This window comes from Pleurodeles waltl, chromosome 1_1 (assembly GCF_031143425.1).
Source record: "Pleurodeles waltl isolate 20211129_DDA chromosome 1_1, aPleWal1.hap1.20221129, whole genome shotgun sequence".
Lineage (NCBI taxonomy): Eukaryota > Metazoa > Chordata > Amphibia > Caudata > Salamandridae > Pleurodeles > Pleurodeles waltl.
In genome coordinates, this window is record NC_090436.1 from 948,275,235 (window position 1) to 948,294,770 (window position 19,536).

Sequence of the window (19,536 nt, forward strand, 5' to 3'; positions counted from 1 at the left end):
GCACTGCTAGCTTCATGGTCCCACATTCTGAAATACGACATAACTACCATCTTTAAATCACTCCATTCGTTTTACATGCAGACAAATTAAAAATAGTGTCTACCATCCCCCATTCTACCTAAAGTAGTAGTCACTACATTACCCCAAGAAAAGCTAGGACCAGTCATATCTCTACAGGTTGCCAATCCATGTAAACTCCAACAAAAAAAAGTAGGAACAGGCTTGAGCCTATGTCACTGAGAGCTGCCCCAATACAAATCCACAGTACACAAGTATTTCACAGCAGGTCAACACTGTGAAGTGACCATCCTTTTATCCAAAGTGTCTGAACAAGAACGCTCACCTGTCAATCAGAGTATTAAACTAAGAAGATTATACTCTTGCCCTTGGAATCTAATGTCAGGGTCATGCTTCAAAAGACTGGAAATTGTTGCAAAGTTGTTCTTTACCTTAATCCGCACTTCATGGTCCTTTGGTGGGGCAACCTCTATCTCTTCTATAGACAGAGGTTTTTTGGGTTCCCAGGCAATTGCTGCTTTGCATTTTATAACCTTGGAAAGGAAATATGATAGACAGTAGTTTTTTTTGAGCCAACATGTTTGTACAAATGTACATAAGTAAGATAACGGATATTTAAAATACAAAGGGCCTGATTTAGAGTTTGGTAGACGGTTACTTCATCACAAAACTGGTGAAAGTCCCATTCACGTATTAGAAGTGCCTTAGGATATAAGGCAGCTGTATTACAGCGTACAGGATATCCATCACATTTGTAATAGGGTAACCCATACTCCAAACTAAATAAGGCACACAGTCTAAACAGTTCCTTTTGCCTACTTGGATGTGGATAGAAGCCACATTTGGAATCCTGGGGGTAAAACTGTAACCAGGGCTTTTACACTGTGTAGATTTACACTGCAGGGTTCAATGTACAAGTTGAAGATTCACCAAGAGTTCTTGCGTAACTAGCAAAACTGCTGCCACTCTGAAACCTGTGCAAGGACATTGCACGCCCTGTTAATATAAGCATGCTGATTTTATGGAATGGAATGCTAGTGATAGTCACGAACTGCAGGTCTCAAAATCAAAAGGAAGGGCTCAAGTAAAAATCAAAACAAAAGGACTGCCCGAGTAAAAGACCCTATCTATTATTAATATTTTAAGTGTTACATTTAGGGCCTTATTTCGAGCAGGTTGGAAATTCCGACCTATGTGTAAACTTCTTTACACTTAGGTCGGAATTATGAGTTTGAAGCATCTGAAATGTATCAAATGCGTCAAATAAATCGCTCACTGCTTAGTTTCGGCAGGCCAAATCTGCTGAAATTTTTACTGGGAAAAGCATACAGGCCCATATTTATACTTTTTTTGCGCCGCATTTGCGTCGTTTTTTGACGCAAAAACGGCGCAAACTTGCAAAATGCCATTGTATTTTGTAGGTTTGCGCCATTTTGCGACAAAAAGCGGCGCAAATGCGGCGCTAAAAAAAGTATAAATACTGGCCTGTGAGTATTTACCATAGCATGTAGATTTAAGTGCGTTAAATACCAACATCTGTATGTGATTCCCCACAAACTTGTAATAGGTGTTATGTATCACACTCGTTGAATAGCATACCCCATGGTATTGTTATCAGGTGTGTAAAATAACTCCTGAACTCGTAATCAGGCACGAGTTAGGCTTGAAACTGGTGACCCGGAGGCTGTCAACAACATTTTTCAACAGTGGCATGAGCCCTACGAAGTACCACTATAAGCAAAATGCAAATAGACATCTCCATGAATACCACTGGTGTTAAAAAGATCAAATCGGCCAAAGACAAAAGGTGTAACGTCATTATGTATTTGATTCAGCAGTGTATACTTCCGCTCCATTGCCATTTTTTTCGGAAGTTAGATATTATCAAACCCCATGGAGCACTGGCACAGCACAACAATCTAGTAAAGAGTTTATTTAGTCCAGTATTGTTGTGGGTTTCCTTACCTGTTAGAGTAGGTTGGCAGCAACAAACAAGGTGACAGATGGAATGCCTCACTTTGTGTCGATATCAGACCATCTCAAACTACTCTACTGACTGCCAGTACAAAAGCAGATCCGTTTTAAAACTCTAGTATTGGCTCACAGAATGCTTTACAACTCCGGTCCCAAATATCTAATTGAGAGGTTTCACCATTGTACCTCACCCAGAATCGTATGGTCATCAGATGTCCTCCTGTTTAAGATCCCTATGGTCAGGCTTGCTATAAAGGGATGCCATTTATTTTCCTTCCTGGTGGCTAAGGTCTGGAACCACTGACTGTCTGTCTTCCTCCATACCAGGAATGAAAGGCATTTTAGGGAACTGTTGAAAACCTGGCTAGGCAGGTGTCCCTTGTTCTGCAGTGCTGGGATGGTCCTTGTGTTCCTTTGTAGTTTGGGGCACGCTTGGACATTTTGGATGGAGTGTTCCCATGTGGAGTAGGGTCAGTACTGGGTTGCATGATTGCCTGTATTGCCTATATTGGCATAGTGGACACATAGAAATGGGTTTGAATGCTACCCAGAGTGATTGGCAGTAGTTTGGCCTACTTGCAAGCATTGCTAACACCACCGCCTTATGTGTGTTTGATGGAAGACTATTCGATTACAGTTCTTCCATTTCACAAACTGAAAAAGGCTTTAACTACTTTTGTTGGCTGTCAAAGTGTGAAAAGCATTGAGTTAATTCAAACGTATTTAGTGACTCCCCAGTCACCTTGGCAACTGCCCTGACAAATTGCGTTCTTTAGGTCTTGATAAAGCTATCAGATGTAGTAACTCGAATTCCGATTTTGTCAATTTAAAATTCAACATATACCAAAACACACTTTGCTGAACATTTACAGACATAAATATTGTGGCATTTACAATTTTATATATATATATATATATATATATAATATATATATATATATAATTATTATATATATATATCCTCCATAGAAAAAACGTTTTTTGACTTGCCTATATCTTTGGCACAGTTTGACGACTATTCATGAAACATTCCCAAAAAAGTGTGCAGGTGATTCTTGTTGCACATGGAAAGTTTTGGGGTTCGGGGTGATTCCTCAAGCGGCAGTTGGGAAAAAGGGGGGGGTAAAACAAGTTGTGTTTCCCACCGTTTGAAGGAATTACACCAAATTTGGCAGAAAGCTAGCTTTCTGTACACACGCTTATTTGGTGTAAATCTGTCTAGTAGTTTTTGAGATATTAAAAGAAATCCAAATTTGTATATCTCTGGCCGTGATGACTCCACATATAATGATGAGTTTGTGCAGGGAAAAGAACAACTCTGATTGGCTTCAGCCGAGTCCCAGAAAAAAACACACAAACAAAAAGAAAAAGGGGGCATGGTAAAGAAACACTGAACTCATAGCTCTAGTGTTGGGCTAAAAGGATTTCTTTTTTAAATTGTGTTGCCACAAATTTGCAAAATTTGCAAATTTGTGCAAAGATTTAAAAAAAGGTAAGGACAGGCTCCTTCGCTAGTTTTTTTTTAAGCCCCCGGATGGGCCAGGGGTGTTTATAATTTTGAATGTGGGGACCCTCAGCCCCACTCAAACCCTCATGCACACACTCACAGACCCACTCATGCACCTACTCACAGACCCACTCAGACACTCACGCATCCACCCACAGACCTACTCAGACCCTTACGCACCCACTCAGAGCCCCAGTCAGACCCTCATGCACCCACTCACTGACCCACTCAGACACTCATGCACCCACTCACAGACCCAATCAGACTCTCACACACCTACTCACAGACCCACTGACACCCTCATGCAGCCACTCACAGACATGTGCAGACACTGACACACCCACTAAGACACTGATGCACGCACTCTCACACCCAGAAAGAGACTCCCACTGCCACTCTCACCCCCAGATACACCCTCCTATTTTCACACCGAGAGAGATAGGCTGCGGCCAGCTCCTGCTGGGCATGGCCAAACGACAATGTGCAGGGTAGGGTTGGGTGGTTAGGGGGGGTTGGCCACAGGGACTGGCTATAGGCAAGGCCTTGCAGGCAACCCCTCCTGTGCACGGGTGAAGGCTGTGCACGGTGCAAGGTTAGGTGCTTACAGGGGGTTGGCCCCAGTGCGTGGCCGCAGGCAATGTGAGGCGGTGGTTGAATTAACGTATTGTAATGAAAATTACTATATGTTAAAAAAACATAGACATTCACTGAAAAAAACAAAGGTTACAGGGGTGTTATAGTTCGGCTCACATTTTTAACATACAAAACCACAGAAATTCACCTGTTATAGTTACAGTTATCTCAAGTAACTATAACTTGGTCCCTAAGGTAACTATAACTCCTCAAACCTTAAAGTAAAACAGGATGCATTTGAAAAAGAAATTTACATTTTTTCTTTTCATATTTTAAGAGTAGGCAGTGATCCTTAGGACCGCTGCCTGCTCTTAAAAAGTGCTTTTAGGAACATTACCAAAGGGTAAAGGGTCCCTTGGAGACCCCTTCCCATTTGTGAACGGGTTACCACGTACTTGTAATTGGTGGTAAAATGCAAATGTTTTGCGACCGCGATTCAGTAGCAAAACATTCACACATACCACTGAGTTTCGGCATTAGGAAGGGACGCCCTCAACACACCCTTTCCTAATACTCAATTGCAAACCTAAATTGCGATTCAGTAACAAGTTATCAAATTGCTACTTGGGTTTGGAACATGCCAGAAAGCCTTTCTGTGTTAACAAGCAACCTAATTCACAGAATCGGCCCATTCGCGACGAGTAAAAAGGTTTGTACATCTGGCCCCATATGCCTATGCTTATACCAATTTATATTATATCACTTATACCATCAAAAATAATTTAATTTATAATAATAGTTATGACGTTGCAAAGTATATCTTTTATGAGAACCCAGTGCATGGTAGAGTGGTGAGTTATAGTTAAGCAGTGCGTGGTGAAGGCACGAGTTATAGTTAATGTAGTCTGGTTACTGATTTGAATGCAATGGTTAGGGAGGTGCACGGGTTATAATAACTTGAAAGTGGTTCAGAAATGATAAATTAAAGGTACAAGTATACGTTTAGAATTTTACATTCTTGGGTAGTTTAAGTTTGGTTTGTAGTTAAAGAATACGTAAAAATATATTAATTTGAAGGTGGTGCATACATTATAAAAGTAAGGTATAATTATAATTTTACAATTTGTAATGTTTGTGCATTTTAAGTTTGGCTTGGAATATGTAAAGTTTCCTAACTATAATAAAGTTTTAGCCTTTGTGTTTTCTATTGAATTTTAATGTCTTGTCATTTCAATAAAAATGAGTTTACTGTCATTGAGTGGCGTATCATAAAGTGAAGTGTGGTACAGTAAAGTCAAAGAGAGTGTTGCAGAGTGTACTGTCATTGTAGAGTGTACTGTTGCAGAGTGGGGTAGAGTCTACTGGAGTAGAGTGGAGTGTGGTGAAGTGTGAGGGTGGTGTACAGTGAAATAGCATACAGAGGAGTGGTGTATGGTGGAGTGGCATAGAATGGAGTGTTGTTCAGTTGAATGGAGTACAGTGGAGTGGGGTAGAGTGGAGTGGAGTGTCATAGAGTAGATTAGATCGGTGGACTGGCAGAGCATACAGTGTAGTAACTTGTTACATAGTGCAGTGACATGTTGTATAGTACAGTGGCATAGAGTGTACTAGACAGACGTAGTGAAGAGCTGAGTAAACTGTTGGAGTGGCAATTAATTATACAGTACAGTGGAACAGTGTGCCATAGACAGTTGGATAGTGTCATAGAGTGGAGTGGAGTGTTATACACTGGGTTGTAGGGGCACAGAGTGGAGTAGATGGTTGTATGGTGTAATATAAGGGCATAAAGGGAACTACAATGTTGTATATTGGCATAGAGGCCCATATTTATACTTTTTGACGCTAAACTGCGCTAACGCAGTTTAGCGTCAAAAAATTTTGCGCCGTCTAACGCCATTCTGAAGCGCCATGCGGGCGCCGTATTTATGGAATGGCGTTAGACGGCGCAATCAGACCGGCGCTGCCTGGTTTGCGTGGGAAAAAACCACGTAGACCAGACAGCGCCGGCGTAGGGGGAAAATGGCGTATGGGCGTCTTAAAATGGGGCAAGTCAGGTTACGTCGAAAAAATCGTCGTAACCCGACTTGCGCCATTTTTTTTCGACGCCCATCCCCCATCAACATGACTCCTATCATTGTAAAGATAGGAGTCATGCCCCCTTGCCCAATGGCCATGCCCAGGGGACTTCTGTCCCCTGGGCATGGTCATTGGGCATAGTGGCATGTAGGGGGGCACAAATCAGGCCCCCCTATGCCACAAAAATTTTTAAAAAAAATACTTACCTGAACTTACCTTAATGTCCATGGGATGGGTCCCTCCGTCCTTGGGTGTCCTCCTGGGGTGGGCAAGGGTGGCAGGGGGGGTCCCTGGGGGCAGGGGAGGGCACTCTGGGCTCATTTTGAGCCCACTTGTCCCTTAACGCCATGCCTGACCCAGGCGTTAAAAAGCGGCGCAAATGCGCCGTTTTTAGCCACGCCCACTCCCGGGCGTCTCTTTTGCCCGGGAGTATAAATACCACGTAAAGGCCTGGGAGTCATTTTTTAAGACGGGAACGCCTCCCTTGCATATCATTAACGCAAGGAAGGGGTTCACGCTAAAAAATGACGCACATTCCGGGAACTTTGGCGCTAGACGCCTCTAACGCCATAGTATAAATATGGCGTTAGTTGGCGTTAGTTTAGCGTCGAATTTCCGTCGAAAAAAACGACGCAAATTCGGCGCAAACGGAGTATAAATACGGGCCAGAGTGTAGTAGAGTCTTATAGAGTGGACTTGCATTGAATAGGGTAGAATAGAGTGTTGTACAGTGGGGCATTGTAGAGTGGAGTGTTGTACAGTGCCATGGAGTGGGATAAAGTGTTGTGCAGTAGAGTAGAATAGAGTGGAGTCCAGTGGAGTGGTGTGGCATAGAGGGGAGTAGCATGTTCTAGAGTACAGTGATGTGGAGTCGAGTGGTGTGGAATGGCGTAGTATACAGTGGAGTGTTGTAGAGTGGAGTATTGTGTGGTACAGTGAAATGGAGTGGTGTGTTGTCGAGTGTTGAAAAGTGTCATGGAGAGGAGTATAGTAAAGTGTTCCTGAGTTTATTAAAGTGTTGTGGAGTGGAGTGGCGTGGAGCAGAGTAAAGGGCAGCATAGTATGGTACAGTGGAGCGTGATAGACTGTCACACAGTTGAGTGGCATGGAGTAATATACAGTGGAGTGTTGTAAAGTGCACTACCAGAGTACAGTGGAGTACAATGGAATAGTGTTTCATAGAGTAGAGTGTGTTATTGGGGTGCAGCGGTGTAGATGGAGTGGCATAGAGTAGAAAAGAGGGGCATATTTATACTTGTTTTGCACCGAATTTCCATCATCTTTTGACGCATATTCGGTGCAAAACTAACTCCATATTTATACTTTGGCGCTAGACCCATCTAGGACCAAATTTATTGAGTTAAAGTCATTTTTTGGACGTGGAAACCTACTTTACATCAATGAGATTCAAAGTAAGCGTTCCAGTGCAAAAAATGACTCTATGGCCTTAGCGCCATATTTATCCCCCTGTGCTAAAATCACGCACGGGAGGGAGGAGGGGTCATAAATGGTGCAAAGCCTGCTCTGCACCATTTTTTAACGCCTGGGTCAGGGCAGGCGTTAGGGGACCTGTGGGCCTATTTCCATGGTGGAACACCATGGAATAAGTCCACAGGTACCCTCCCATGCCCCAGGGACACCCCCACCCACACCAGAGGGACAGCAGAGGATGGGGACCCCATCCCAAGTAATTATAGGTAAGTACAGGTAAGTATTGTTTTTAAAGTGCCACTGGGGGCCCTGAAATGCCCCCCCTTACATGGCACTGAGTGCAATGGCCATGAACAGGGGACCCTGGTCCCCTGTGCTTGCCCTTGGGGTGGTGGGCATGACTCCTGTCTTTTTTAAGACAGGAGTCATGTGGCATGGATGGTTTTTCGTCAGAAAATGACTCTAGACAGGTTAGAGTACTTTTTATTTACTCTAACCTGCCTAACGTCATGTTTTTGGTGCAAACCCCCCTTCCTCCATACCGCCAGCCCCACCTGACTAACATAATTATTTTATGCTAGCCTACCCTTTGCACCGGCTTGCACCATTCCATAAATATGGTGCCCAGCTGGTGCACAGAAATGGTGCAAGCCGGTGCTAAATTTTTGGGTGCAAAACTGCGTTAGTGCAGTTTTGCACCAAAAAGTATAAATCAAGGTCATAGTGTCAAAAAGCATTATAGAGTACATAGAGTGCTGTACACAGGTATTGCCAGGAGTACATTGTTGTACAGTGTAGTGCTATACAGTTTAGTATAGTGTGCTACAGTGGAGGGAGTGTAGAGTGTAGAGGTAGGCGGAATTTTTTATCCCACTGGCAGAATTGGAGCAATTTAGTTATTCAGCATTAGGCATGTAACTCAGAATTACTAATAAATTCTGCTGCCAGATTTGTAAATCAGCATTGATGACTTGTGCACTGAGCATTCCTTTAAGAGGGCTAGGTTGTCTTGCTGTAAATGAGTCTCATGGGACATGTAGTCTTCTAACCAGGGCACATAAATCTAAGCCATGCATTAGGGACCGCATCTCCATCCCAGGGTGCCTTGTGCCACATACTGTAGTAGCCTTGGATTGACTTCACTATAGTTTGCCCTGAGACTGGCAGACAGTCCTGGTTTCAGCAGTGCAGGCTCGTGAGATGGCAATGGGACAGCACTGACAGGGCTCAGAAGCAACTGTGAGTGGCTGCAGTGAAAGTCCTGCAGGTTCATTACAGGCTGCAGCCGGGAGGGGACACTGCACTGCTGAGTATTGGGCGGTTTTGTGACTCTGGCATCCCCTCTTTTGGCTTCAGGTGGTAGCAGTGCCTGTTCCTCCCACTGTCATGGACTGCCCTTCCCAGGCAGCAGAGCCTCTATCCTTGCATGATGGCTGTCCTGGCTGTGGTGGTGGAGGAGGTGTACTATCGCCTGGTTCTGCAAGCATGTGCAGACTGACTGTGTGCTGAGGTGAAAAGACTCTTCCAGGAGCCGGGTGAAGATCAAGGTAGCTGAGGGCTAAATATGGGCTGGTGGTGCTGGATGAGAAGCAGCACCTCAAGCAGCAGTATGATGAGCTCGAGTATGAGACCATCTGGCAGGCAATGGAGCAGCTCAAAAAGGCGAGTGCAGCCCAGCATGTTGTTGTTACTGCATGTATTGTAGGACGGGAGATCTGTTTCTGCGGTCTAGATCTGTCTCTGTAGTGTGCAGAGGTCTGTCACTGCAGACCAGAGATATCAGGCTATATAGCACCGGGAGATCTGTCTAAGCCCCTCCGTGAGACCTGCCACTGTAGCCCTGTCTAAGCATCCTGGGAAGATCTACAACTGTAGCCCTGAGAGAACATAGCCTGGGGAGATCCAACACTGCAGCCCCTAGGGAGGTCTGTCATTGTAGCCAATGGAAATCTGCCACTGCAGGGCGAGGAGATATGACACTATAGCATAAGACCACCGTAATCCTTTGCACTGACGGCCAGAGACATCTGTTGGTACATGTACTGGCATTCGGGGACTTTTCTCTGTGTGTGTGGTACATATTACTGAAGATATGTTGCCATAGATTGCAGCACAAGTAATGTTACTGCATGCACTGTGGTTCTGGGAAATCCATCACTTTATAGTCTTTAGTTCTGTGAGATTTGTCAGTGCATTCACTGTAGTTCAGACCATTGGTATTTTGCATACTACAGTTCTAAGAAATGTGTTGCTGTGCATCCTGCAGCGGAGGAGTAGCTAGCATATGCTATATCCAATAAAGATTCACAAGATCTGACTCTGTATGCATTGCTGCGAAGTAAGATCTGTCACAGTGCAACTCATGGACATTTATCACTGCATTTACTGAAGTCACAAATTATCTGTCACTTTAGGTGCTGCAGTAAAAAGTTAGGTTAGATCTGAGAGACTGGCAAAGCCCCCTTGTGATATCTGTCACTGTATGTAGTTCAGTTGAGTAAGCTGGGTCACTGCATGTACTACAACTCATGAAAGTTCATAGTAGCTCTAGCTGATCTGTCACTGTAGTGAAGCTGAAAGAGGTTTGTCACTTGGTCTTGCAATTCATGGAGAATTGCCACTGTATGTACTGCAACTTAGCATGCTGCTGCAGGTTTGATGCAGTGCATACTTTTTAGTGCCTTTACATAATTATGTAAGGGTACTGAGGGATATGTACTGGAGTGGACCAGGACCAAGGGGATATGCACTGTACATTGCTGTGCCACTCTACCCCTTTATTTAATGCAATTCTGCAGAATTCCGTGAAATGAAACTCAACCAATTCTGCCAAACCCTAGTTGAGTGTTGTTGACTAGAGTATAGTGTTGCTGAGCGGAGCACAGAAGAGTGGAGCGGAGCATTTTTGGGTAGATAAATGATGAAAGTGATATAGAGTGGACTGGCATACAGTACAATAGCGTACAGTGGAGTGGAGTACAGTGGAGTGGCATGCAGTGAAGTGGCAAAGAGTGGAATTGCATAGAATGGAGAGGGATAAAGTGGAGTTACGTACAGTGAAATAGAAAGGATTATAGTGTTGTAGAGTGGAGTGGCAAACCGTGGAGTGGAATTTACTGCAGTAGTGTAGAGTGGAGTGGTGTACACTGGAATAGTGTACAGTGGAGTGCTGTAGAGTGCTGTGGCATGGAGTGGAGTGGCATAGAATGGAGCAGCGTACAGTGGAGTGGCATAGAGTGGAGTGGTGTACAGAGGAATAGTGTAAATTGAAGTGGGGTAAAGGGAAGTGGTTTAGAGTTCAGTGGCTTTCAGTGAAGTGGCATAGAATGAAGTGAGGTAGAGTAGAGTGGTGTACAGTGGAATAGCGCACAGTGAAGTGGCATAGAGAGGAGTGGTGTAGAGTGGAGTGATATACAATGGAGTAGCGTGCAGTACAGTAGCAAACACTGAAATAGCATTGAGTGGAGTAGAGTAGAGTGAAGCGGTGTACAGTGGAGTGGCATACACTGGAGTAGCATAGAGTGGAGTTCCGTAGATTAGAGTAGCATACAGGAGAGTGGGATAGAGTTTAGTGGTGTAGAGTGCAGTGGAGTACAGTGAAGTAGAGTGCAGTGGAATAAAGTAGAATGGAGTGGTGTAACATGGAGTGGGGTAGAGTAGAGTGGCATAAAGTGGAATAGCGAAGAGTTGAGTGGAGTATAGTGTAGTTGGGTGCAGTGGAATAGTGAATAGTGCAGTGGTTTAAAATAGAGTTGGGTACACTAGAGTGGGGCAGAGTGGAGTGCTGTAGAGTGCAGTGGTGTTGAGTGGAGTGGCTTACAGCAGAATGGCCGTAGAGTGCAGTGGCGAAGAGTGGAGTGGCATAAAGTGCACTATTTTAGAGTGTAATTGTGAGAGGAGGCCTCTCTTTGCATGGTTACCCCCCACTTTTTGCCTGATGTTGATGTGTCCTAGAAGTTGGTCGTGCCCAGGGACCCTGCTAACCAGGTTCCCTGGGCCAGAGTTCTTTACCTAAATCTGTTGTGATGCTTGGCACAATTGGATACACTCTTACATATCACGGTAAGACCCTAGTAAACAGTTACCCCAGTACCTAGGGCAGGGTATAGTGTGAGTAAGCCCCTGAGGGCAGCAGCACTGATTGTGCCACCCTCTAGGGCCCCGCACCCAGATCCACCCAGCACTGCCAGTGCAGGCTGAGTGTACTGGGGCAATCCTAAAAAGATAAACTCGACATGGCACACTCCCTGTGTGCCCTGTCCACCTTACACTGCATATATTATGGATAAATCACCACCTCTAGTAGGCCTTATAGCCCTAAGGCAGGGTGCACCATACTATATGTGAGGGCATAGTGTCATGAGCAATATGCCCCTAATGTGTCCTTGCCAAACCTGGGACATAGTGAGTGAACAGAGCAGCCATTTCAAGTACATGCACTGGACACTGGTCAAACATGAGTTCCCCAGTTACATGATGACCACTCTGTACCCTGGGTTGTTTGGTATAAAGCAACTCAGAATATTAAATCTAAACAAAAGGGTAAGTGTCCCATGTAGCCCCCCAAGGGTAAGTGTCCCATAGGACACTAACAAGTTCCCCCTAAAACGCCCACTAAATTTAGTATTTATCTTCCAGTCGTCATCTGGAAGAAAAGAAGACAGCACCAAAGAACCCAACAGGACGAGAATAGAGGACCTGCTGCACCAGAAGAGGCTCCAAGACTCCTGCTTGCTGCACCAGAGTCCTGACAATCGTCGTTGCGGAGGAGCTGACCAGTGGACCGACCTCAAAAGACCCAAGGATCTCCAGGCTTTGCAAATAGCACAAGATCTCCCTCCTGATTGGGGGCACCACTCAAGAAACCAAAGGAACCTACAAGGAACCTTCAAACCAGTGAGGGTCACTTCACCAACCAGACAATATCTCCACAACCAGAAGTCACAGCCAGATTCAACAACACACCAACAACAGCCCGGACAAGACTTGCAAGCGTGCCTACGTTGGTGGCACAGCACCCTCCTGTGGCCGAGTTGTGCCAATATCCCAGGTGCTGGACAGTGCACATCGGACAACCTCAAAAACAGCTCCCCCCGAGTTGCATCTGGACCAGGATGAAGCCTCCGTCGAGGGACTTCAGAGCACCCACGGCGTCCTGCAAGGCCTGAAGAAGAAGACTTACCTCCAGCTCCAAAGGGTCCCTTTGCGCACAGCATCCAAGACTTTCAAATCGCCCTTCACCTAGCCGCCCTGAGCTTTGCGTCGCAGGATCCGGTGTGTGCCCCGGGTCCCCAACCTCTTGTGACCTCAACAGCCCAAGGGGACCCCTAGGCACCATCTTTAAATCTGCAAACCAGCTCCTTTTCCAAGTGGCCCCTCCAGGTGGCCCTGTGCCTGTGCCAAGAGACTTCCCAATGCTGCTCTTGTCAGAAATGGGAGCTGCCCGAGGCTCTCCAGCTGGCACAGTGTGCCCACTGTCTACTCTGGCCACCTTGCTAGAGAAGAGACTGGTATGATTTTTAATGCATTTTTAAATGTGACTGCCTATTGATTCCTATGGTGCGTAATTACGCACAGAAAGACTAACTTTATTAAAACTAGGAAATGTCATATCTCAAAAAGTACTTAACGTATCTTAAAGATCTTGGTCTTAAAATGTATATAAAAGTCTGAAGTATTTGTATAAAATCTGGTATCGAGTTATTCATTGAGTCTGTGTGGTGCATGATTGGATTTGTGAGTACAGCGAATACTTAGCACATCTCCTGGGTTAGACTAACTGCTTGAGCAGCTATCATAAAAATTGGAGCATATAGGTGGTCTGATTTTTACCTCTGGAAACCAACGTGTGGTTGCAGGACCCCCTGCATAGTGTGCCTTGTTTGGCACACTACATAGAGGGCTAGCCTCCTACAGTAATAGTATACAGTGGAGTAGTGTATAGTGCAGTGGCGCAGAGTGGAGTGGCATACAGTGGAGTGAGGTACAATGTAGTGGCATACAGTAGAATAGAATAGAGTGAAGTGGCGTAGAGTGGAGTGTTATAGAGTGGAATAGTGTATAGTGGAGTGGAATACAGTCGACTGGTGTACAATAGAGTGACATAGAGTGGAATAGCTTACAGTGGAGTAGCATGGAGTGTAGTGGCATAGAGTGGAATACCACATATTGGAGTGGCGTAGAGTGAGGTGGATTAGAGTGGAATAATGGAGAATGGAACACCAAGAATGGAGTAGAATAAAATGAATTTGCTTAGAGTGGAATAGTGTAGAGTAGCATACATTGAGGTGGCATAGGGTGGGACGGAGTAGGGTGGAGTGCACAGAATGGAGTGGCATAAAGTAGAGTGGGGTAGAGTGGTGTTGAATGGATGGTGTACAGTGGAGTGGCACACAGTTAAATAGCATATATATGAGTGGAGTAGAGTAGAGTGGGGTAGAGTGGAGTGGCATAGGGTGAAATAGTGGAGTGGAGTTTTGTACAGTGGAGTAGTATCGAGTTGGTTAGCATACAAAGTAGTAGCATACAGTGTAGAGGTGTAAACTGGAATGTCGTACAGCAGAGTGGCATACAGTGAAATAACATTAAGTGCAGTGGTGTACTTGGAGTGTGGTAGAGTGGAATGGTGTACAGTGGTATAGTGTATAGTGAAATAGTGTACACTGGAGTGGGGCAGAGTGCAGTTGTGTAGAGTGGAATAGTTTAGAGTGGCATGCAGTGGAGTGAGGCACAGTGTAGTGCTGTATAGTGGAGTAGCGTGCACTGGAGTGGCATAGAGTGGAGTGGCGTATAGTGGAGTTGATTAGAGTAGAATGTTGTAGAGTAGAATACCGCACAGTGGACTGTTGTAGAGTGTAGCGGTGTAGCATGCAGCAGGGTAGACTGTAGTGGCATATAGTGCAATACTGTACTGGGAAGTGGCCTAGAGTGGAGTGTTGTACAGCAGATTGGGGTAGAGTAGAGTGGCATACACTATAATAGTATAGAGTTGAGTGGTGTATAGCATAGGTGTGTACAGTGGAATAGTGAATATAGGAGTGTTGTAGAGTAGAGTGTCATACAGTTAAATAGCAGAGAGTCTAGCAGCATTGAATGGAGTGGTATACAGTGGAGTAGTATACAGTGGAGTGGTGTAGAGTGGAATAACATTAAGTGTTAATGACATATAGTTTAGTGACACAGAGTGGGATGGCATATAGTAGAATAGCATAGAGTAGAGAGCTGTAGAGAGAGTGTAATACAGTTTAACAGAATACAGTGGATTGTTGTGGAGTGGAGTGGAGTGGCATATAGTGGAGTGGCATACTGTGGAGTAGTGTAGAGAGGAGTGACATACAGTGGAATAGCGTACACTGCACTGGGGTACACAGAAGTGGCATATGGTGGTGTGGCTTAGAGTGGACTAGCATAGAGTGCAGTGTCATAAAGTAGAGCTATGTGCAGTGGAATAGCATACAGTGGAGTAGCGTAGAGTGGAGGGGCATACAGTGGGGTGGCATACACTGGAGTGCCATAAAAAGAAGAGGTGTAGCCTTCAAATAGAATACAATGTAGTGATGGACAGTGGAGAGGCATAAAGTGGAGTAGGTTAGAATGTAGTGGCATAGAGTGGATTAGCGTAGAATGGAGTGGAGTATAGTGGAGTGACGGAGTGGCGTAGAGTGTAATAGAATAGAGTTGAGTGGCATAGAGAGGAGTGGCATTGAGTGGAGTGGCATACAGTGCAGTGGTGTAGAGTGGGGCATGGTCATTGAAACAGATGTAGTATAAAAGTGTGTGAATGGATGTAGAAGTAATGTGGCAGGAAAATAGATTATGAGGTGTAAATGGTAGTTTTTGGTATTATATGTGAGTAGTGCAAGTTGTAATTAAACCACAGTAAGTTTGTGGTATATCACTGCGCATGAGCATAATAAGGCAGTATGTGATTGGCTAACGGCTGAGTTTATCACACATAAAAGACAGCTATGCGGTTTTCAGCACAGTTTGGCTGCGTTCTGCATTTCACTGTGTTTTAGGTTACGGTCTTTGATATAGGTGAGTAGTAAGTGTTATTGTGGTTCTCTACCTACCACCACTTTATTAAAGTAATATTAGACAGAGAAACTTATGTATAATGTTTTGTATATTTGTACAGCAGTTAAGGGAGAACTGTACATTTCCTTTAAGTAGTGCAGTAATTTGTAGGTAATACTGCGGTACTCATTAGACATTTTTGTGAAGATTTAAATATATTAATAGTAGAAAATACATAGTAGTACACTATATTTGGAAAATATAGTGTAGTACATTGTATTTTAACATTTTTAACATATTTATTTTATTTTATAATTTTTTTTTAAAGTACTTAGGTACTCTCAAGGCTGTACCCCGGTACTCGTGCATTTTATTAAGCATATAAAAACTTATAATTAATTTTCCCTACCTATTACTACTTTAATAAAGTGGTATTAAGTAGGGAAAAATATTAAACCTTATACATCCCTATATTTAAGGGTGTAACACAGAACAAAGCCAAGATGTACCTAAAAACAACATGGCTGCCTTTATCTTTTGTAAAGGGAGTCATTAGTCATCTACATAATGCCTTGTCATCGGTATGTCTCATGGTACTACGGCGAAATACCATGAAATACAGCAAAAATCAAAAAAACTACTGAGCAAAGACAGCTATCACTAAGTTTAAATTTGTTATAACTTAATAAACACTTAGGGCCGTATTTATACTTTTTGGCGCACAACTGCGCCAACGCAGTTGTGCGTCAAAAAATTTAACGCCGGCTAACGCCATTCCAAAGCACCATGCGGGCGCCTTATTTATGGAATTACGTTAGCCGGCGGAGCTGCCTGTTGTGCGTCAAAAAAAATGACTTACACCAGGCAGCGCCGGCTTAGGGGCAAATGGAGCTTGGGCGTCAAAAAATGGGGCAAGTCAGGCTGAGGCAAAATTTTCGCCTCAACCCGATTAGCGCCATTTTTTTTTACTCCCAACCCCCATTGAAATGACTCCTGTCTTAGCAAAGACAGGAGTCATGCCCCCTTGCCCAATGGCCATGCCCAGGGGACTTATGTCCCCTGGGCATGGTCATTGGGCATAGTGGCATGTAGGGGGCACAAATCAGGCCCCCCTATGCCACCCTAAATTTTTTTTAAAAATACTTACCTGAACTTACCTTAAGTTCCCTGGGATGGGTCCCTCCATCCTTGGGCGTCCTCCTGGGGTGGGCAAGGGTGGCAGGGGGTGTCCCTGGGGGCATGGGTGGGCACCTCTGCGCTCCTTCCGAGCCCACAGGTCCCTTAACGCCTGCCCTGACCAGGCGTTAAAAAATGACGCTAAAGCGGCTGGACGTCATTTTTTTTTGACCCGCCCACTCCCAGGTGTCATTTTTGCCCGGGAGTGTAAATACGGCGCACATGCCTCTGAGTCATTTTTTAGAAGGGAACGCCTACCTTGCATATCATTAACACAAGGAAGGTGTCCACGCAAAAAAATTACGCAAACTCCAAGATCTTTGGCGCTAGACGGGTCTAACGCCAAAGTATAAATATGGAGTTAGTTTTGCGTCAGATTTGCATAAAAAAAACTACGCAAATCCAGCGCAGAGTATAAATATGCCCCTTAGCCTACTTACATGTAGTACCCAACATGACCATCTTTGCACCATACTGTGTAATTCTGCTAAATTTTGTGTAAACCTTTTCAGCCATTTTTCATGCTAGGTGAGAAGCAAAAGTCTCTGGAGACTCCCCTTTTTTTAAATTTAGACCCAGGGGATGGGATCCTTGGGGCCTAAGGAGACTTAGGGGGGTGGGGTCACATGGCTGCCCTTTCCTTTTTAAGTGAATTTGACCCCAGAGGATGTGGTCCCCAGGTCTTAATAAGGATCAGGGAGGTGAGCCAAGCTCCCCCACCCTTTAATCTAAGTGTTGTTTTGTGGGTGTCCCAGATGGGCACTGAGGCACAGACCTATAATTTAGAGAGACCCCCCTCCCCAATATTACAATACTCATATCATCTTCTATGACATCATTGATAATATCACAGCAGCATTTGCAATGAAATTACAGATGAGAAAATGGTGTTTAGCAGGAATGTAAGTTATAATTACTTGAGATAAGTATAACTGGTGAAATTTTGTGGTCTTTAGAGTTTAAAACATTACGTTCTTACTGAACAATTCACCTAACTATAATGTAACTTTAACATTTTATCAGGGAATACACACACATAAATATATATATATATATATATATATATATATATATATATATATATATATATGTAGATTACCTAGTGGGCAGTCGTCACTAAGTAGTTACAGTACAAACCTAGTTTCTATAGAAAAAGCATTTTTTGTATTGCTATTAACTTTGGCGCTGTTTGATGAATCTTTACAAAATTTTACAAAAATATGACACTCACTTCAGCATCTGTCTGTAATGTTTCGGGGAGATCCATCAAGCGAGGGCCAAAAAAAAGGAGGGGTCGAAAAACAATTTTTCTCCATGCATTTTTATACAAGGATTTTGAGCAGGAAAAGCGCCTGAACCACTAGATGGAATTACACCAAATTTGGCAGAAAGGTAGATCTTGATCCAGAAAGCGGCCTTTTTGTTATTTGGTGTAAATCTGTTCAGTAGTTTTTGAGAAATTGAAGAAAATCCAATTTTGTATATATAGGGACACGAAGGCTCCGCGAACCCTCAGATCTTATGGTCAGACCTGACTGGCTACCAACACTTCAACTAGGAAAGGTTGACAGCCATGATGGGACACTGCTTCAGCTGGTTCCCAGAAAAAAAGATTAAAAAAAAGAAAATATGCCAGGGTAGGCACACATCGACCCCTTAGCTCTGCTGCCGGAGCCATGGCAGATCCTCGGATCCGACAAAAATTTCTGTGCTTGTTTAAATGGAGCACCTGGGTTAGCCAAGTCTCAGGGCATTGACATTTTGAATCTGGGAGGCACCTGGCCCCTCCGTAGCCCCAGGGACCACCACCTAATAGGGGCTATCACCTAAGCAAATGCAGCAGTCAGAATAAGAAGTAAGAATAAGCAGTAAGAATTTGAGGGGCCTGCTTAGCCCCTCACCACAGTCCAGAGGACCGCCACCTCCCTGGGCTAAATACATTAAGAATGCGGGGTGCATGGCACCCCCACAGCCGTGGAGACCACGACCTCCCCGGGGCGAAATAGATTGAGAATGCAGGGGGCGCATGGCCCCCCACAGCCTTGGGGACCACTCCTGGGACAAAGCTGTTTGCTCTGACTTGACAGGAGCTTTGACAGCTCCCGCCAAGTCAGAGCCAACACTTGTGTTTCAGTAAGTGAAAGCTGTCAAACAGCTCTCACTTGTTGGAATCTGAGGTTTCCTTTGTTTCCCTGACTGAGAGGAAACAATTGATCTCACGGAGATGGAGCTGCATCTTTAGCAGCTCTCTCTCTGTGACAGCAATACTGGCTCCTTCAGGAGGCAGGGATCCAGCTGTGACCAAGGCGGCCTCCCCCTACAGTCCCCAGCCATTTTGACTGGATTGGCCAGGGGAGGGGGCTGGGTGGCCCCCCATACCCCCAAAAAAATGTGGAAGGACAGGCCCCAGGAGATGGGGTCCCAGGGGCCAAGAGCCGCCCGGGAATGGGGGCTGCGTAGCTCCCTCCCACAAAAAAATATTTTAGAAGGCCGGGCGCAGGGGATCGGGTCACTGGGGCTGAAATCAGCGGGATGGGGGTGCACACCTCCCCATGGAATTGTAGGGGGCCCTGGTAATGGATCCTGGGGCTGAAATTGGCTGGAAGAGGGGGCCACATGGACCTGCGGCCAAGTCCCGCTACACATGGCCCAAGCACAGTGTGGGTTTGAGTGGATAGAGGGGTTGGCTGCTGAGACTGGCTGCAGGCCAGGCCCTGAGCCAACCACACCACGCATGGCAGTTTTTTTTTAGGGGTTTGGCCACT

At 44.8% G+C, this 19,536-nt stretch overlaps 1 protein-coding gene across 2 annotated transcripts in view; it reads right to left on the reverse strand.

The window, feature by feature from the left end:
• The window catches only part of LOC138289702 (alcohol dehydrogenase 1-like), a 452,749-nt gene that overhangs the window by 411,280 nt on the left and 21,933 nt on the right, over nucleotides 1–19,536 (reverse strand). For both annotated transcript variants that reach the window (XR_011202553.1, XM_069230193.1), the window contains exon 2: nucleotides 450–551. Coding sequence is in view for 1 of the 2 variants with exons in the window: in XM_069230193.1 (XP_069086294.1) it covers nucleotides 450–551 (102 nt within the window). In the remaining variant the exon portion in view is untranslated. The remainder of the gene's footprint in view (nucleotides 1–449; nucleotides 552–19,536) is intronic.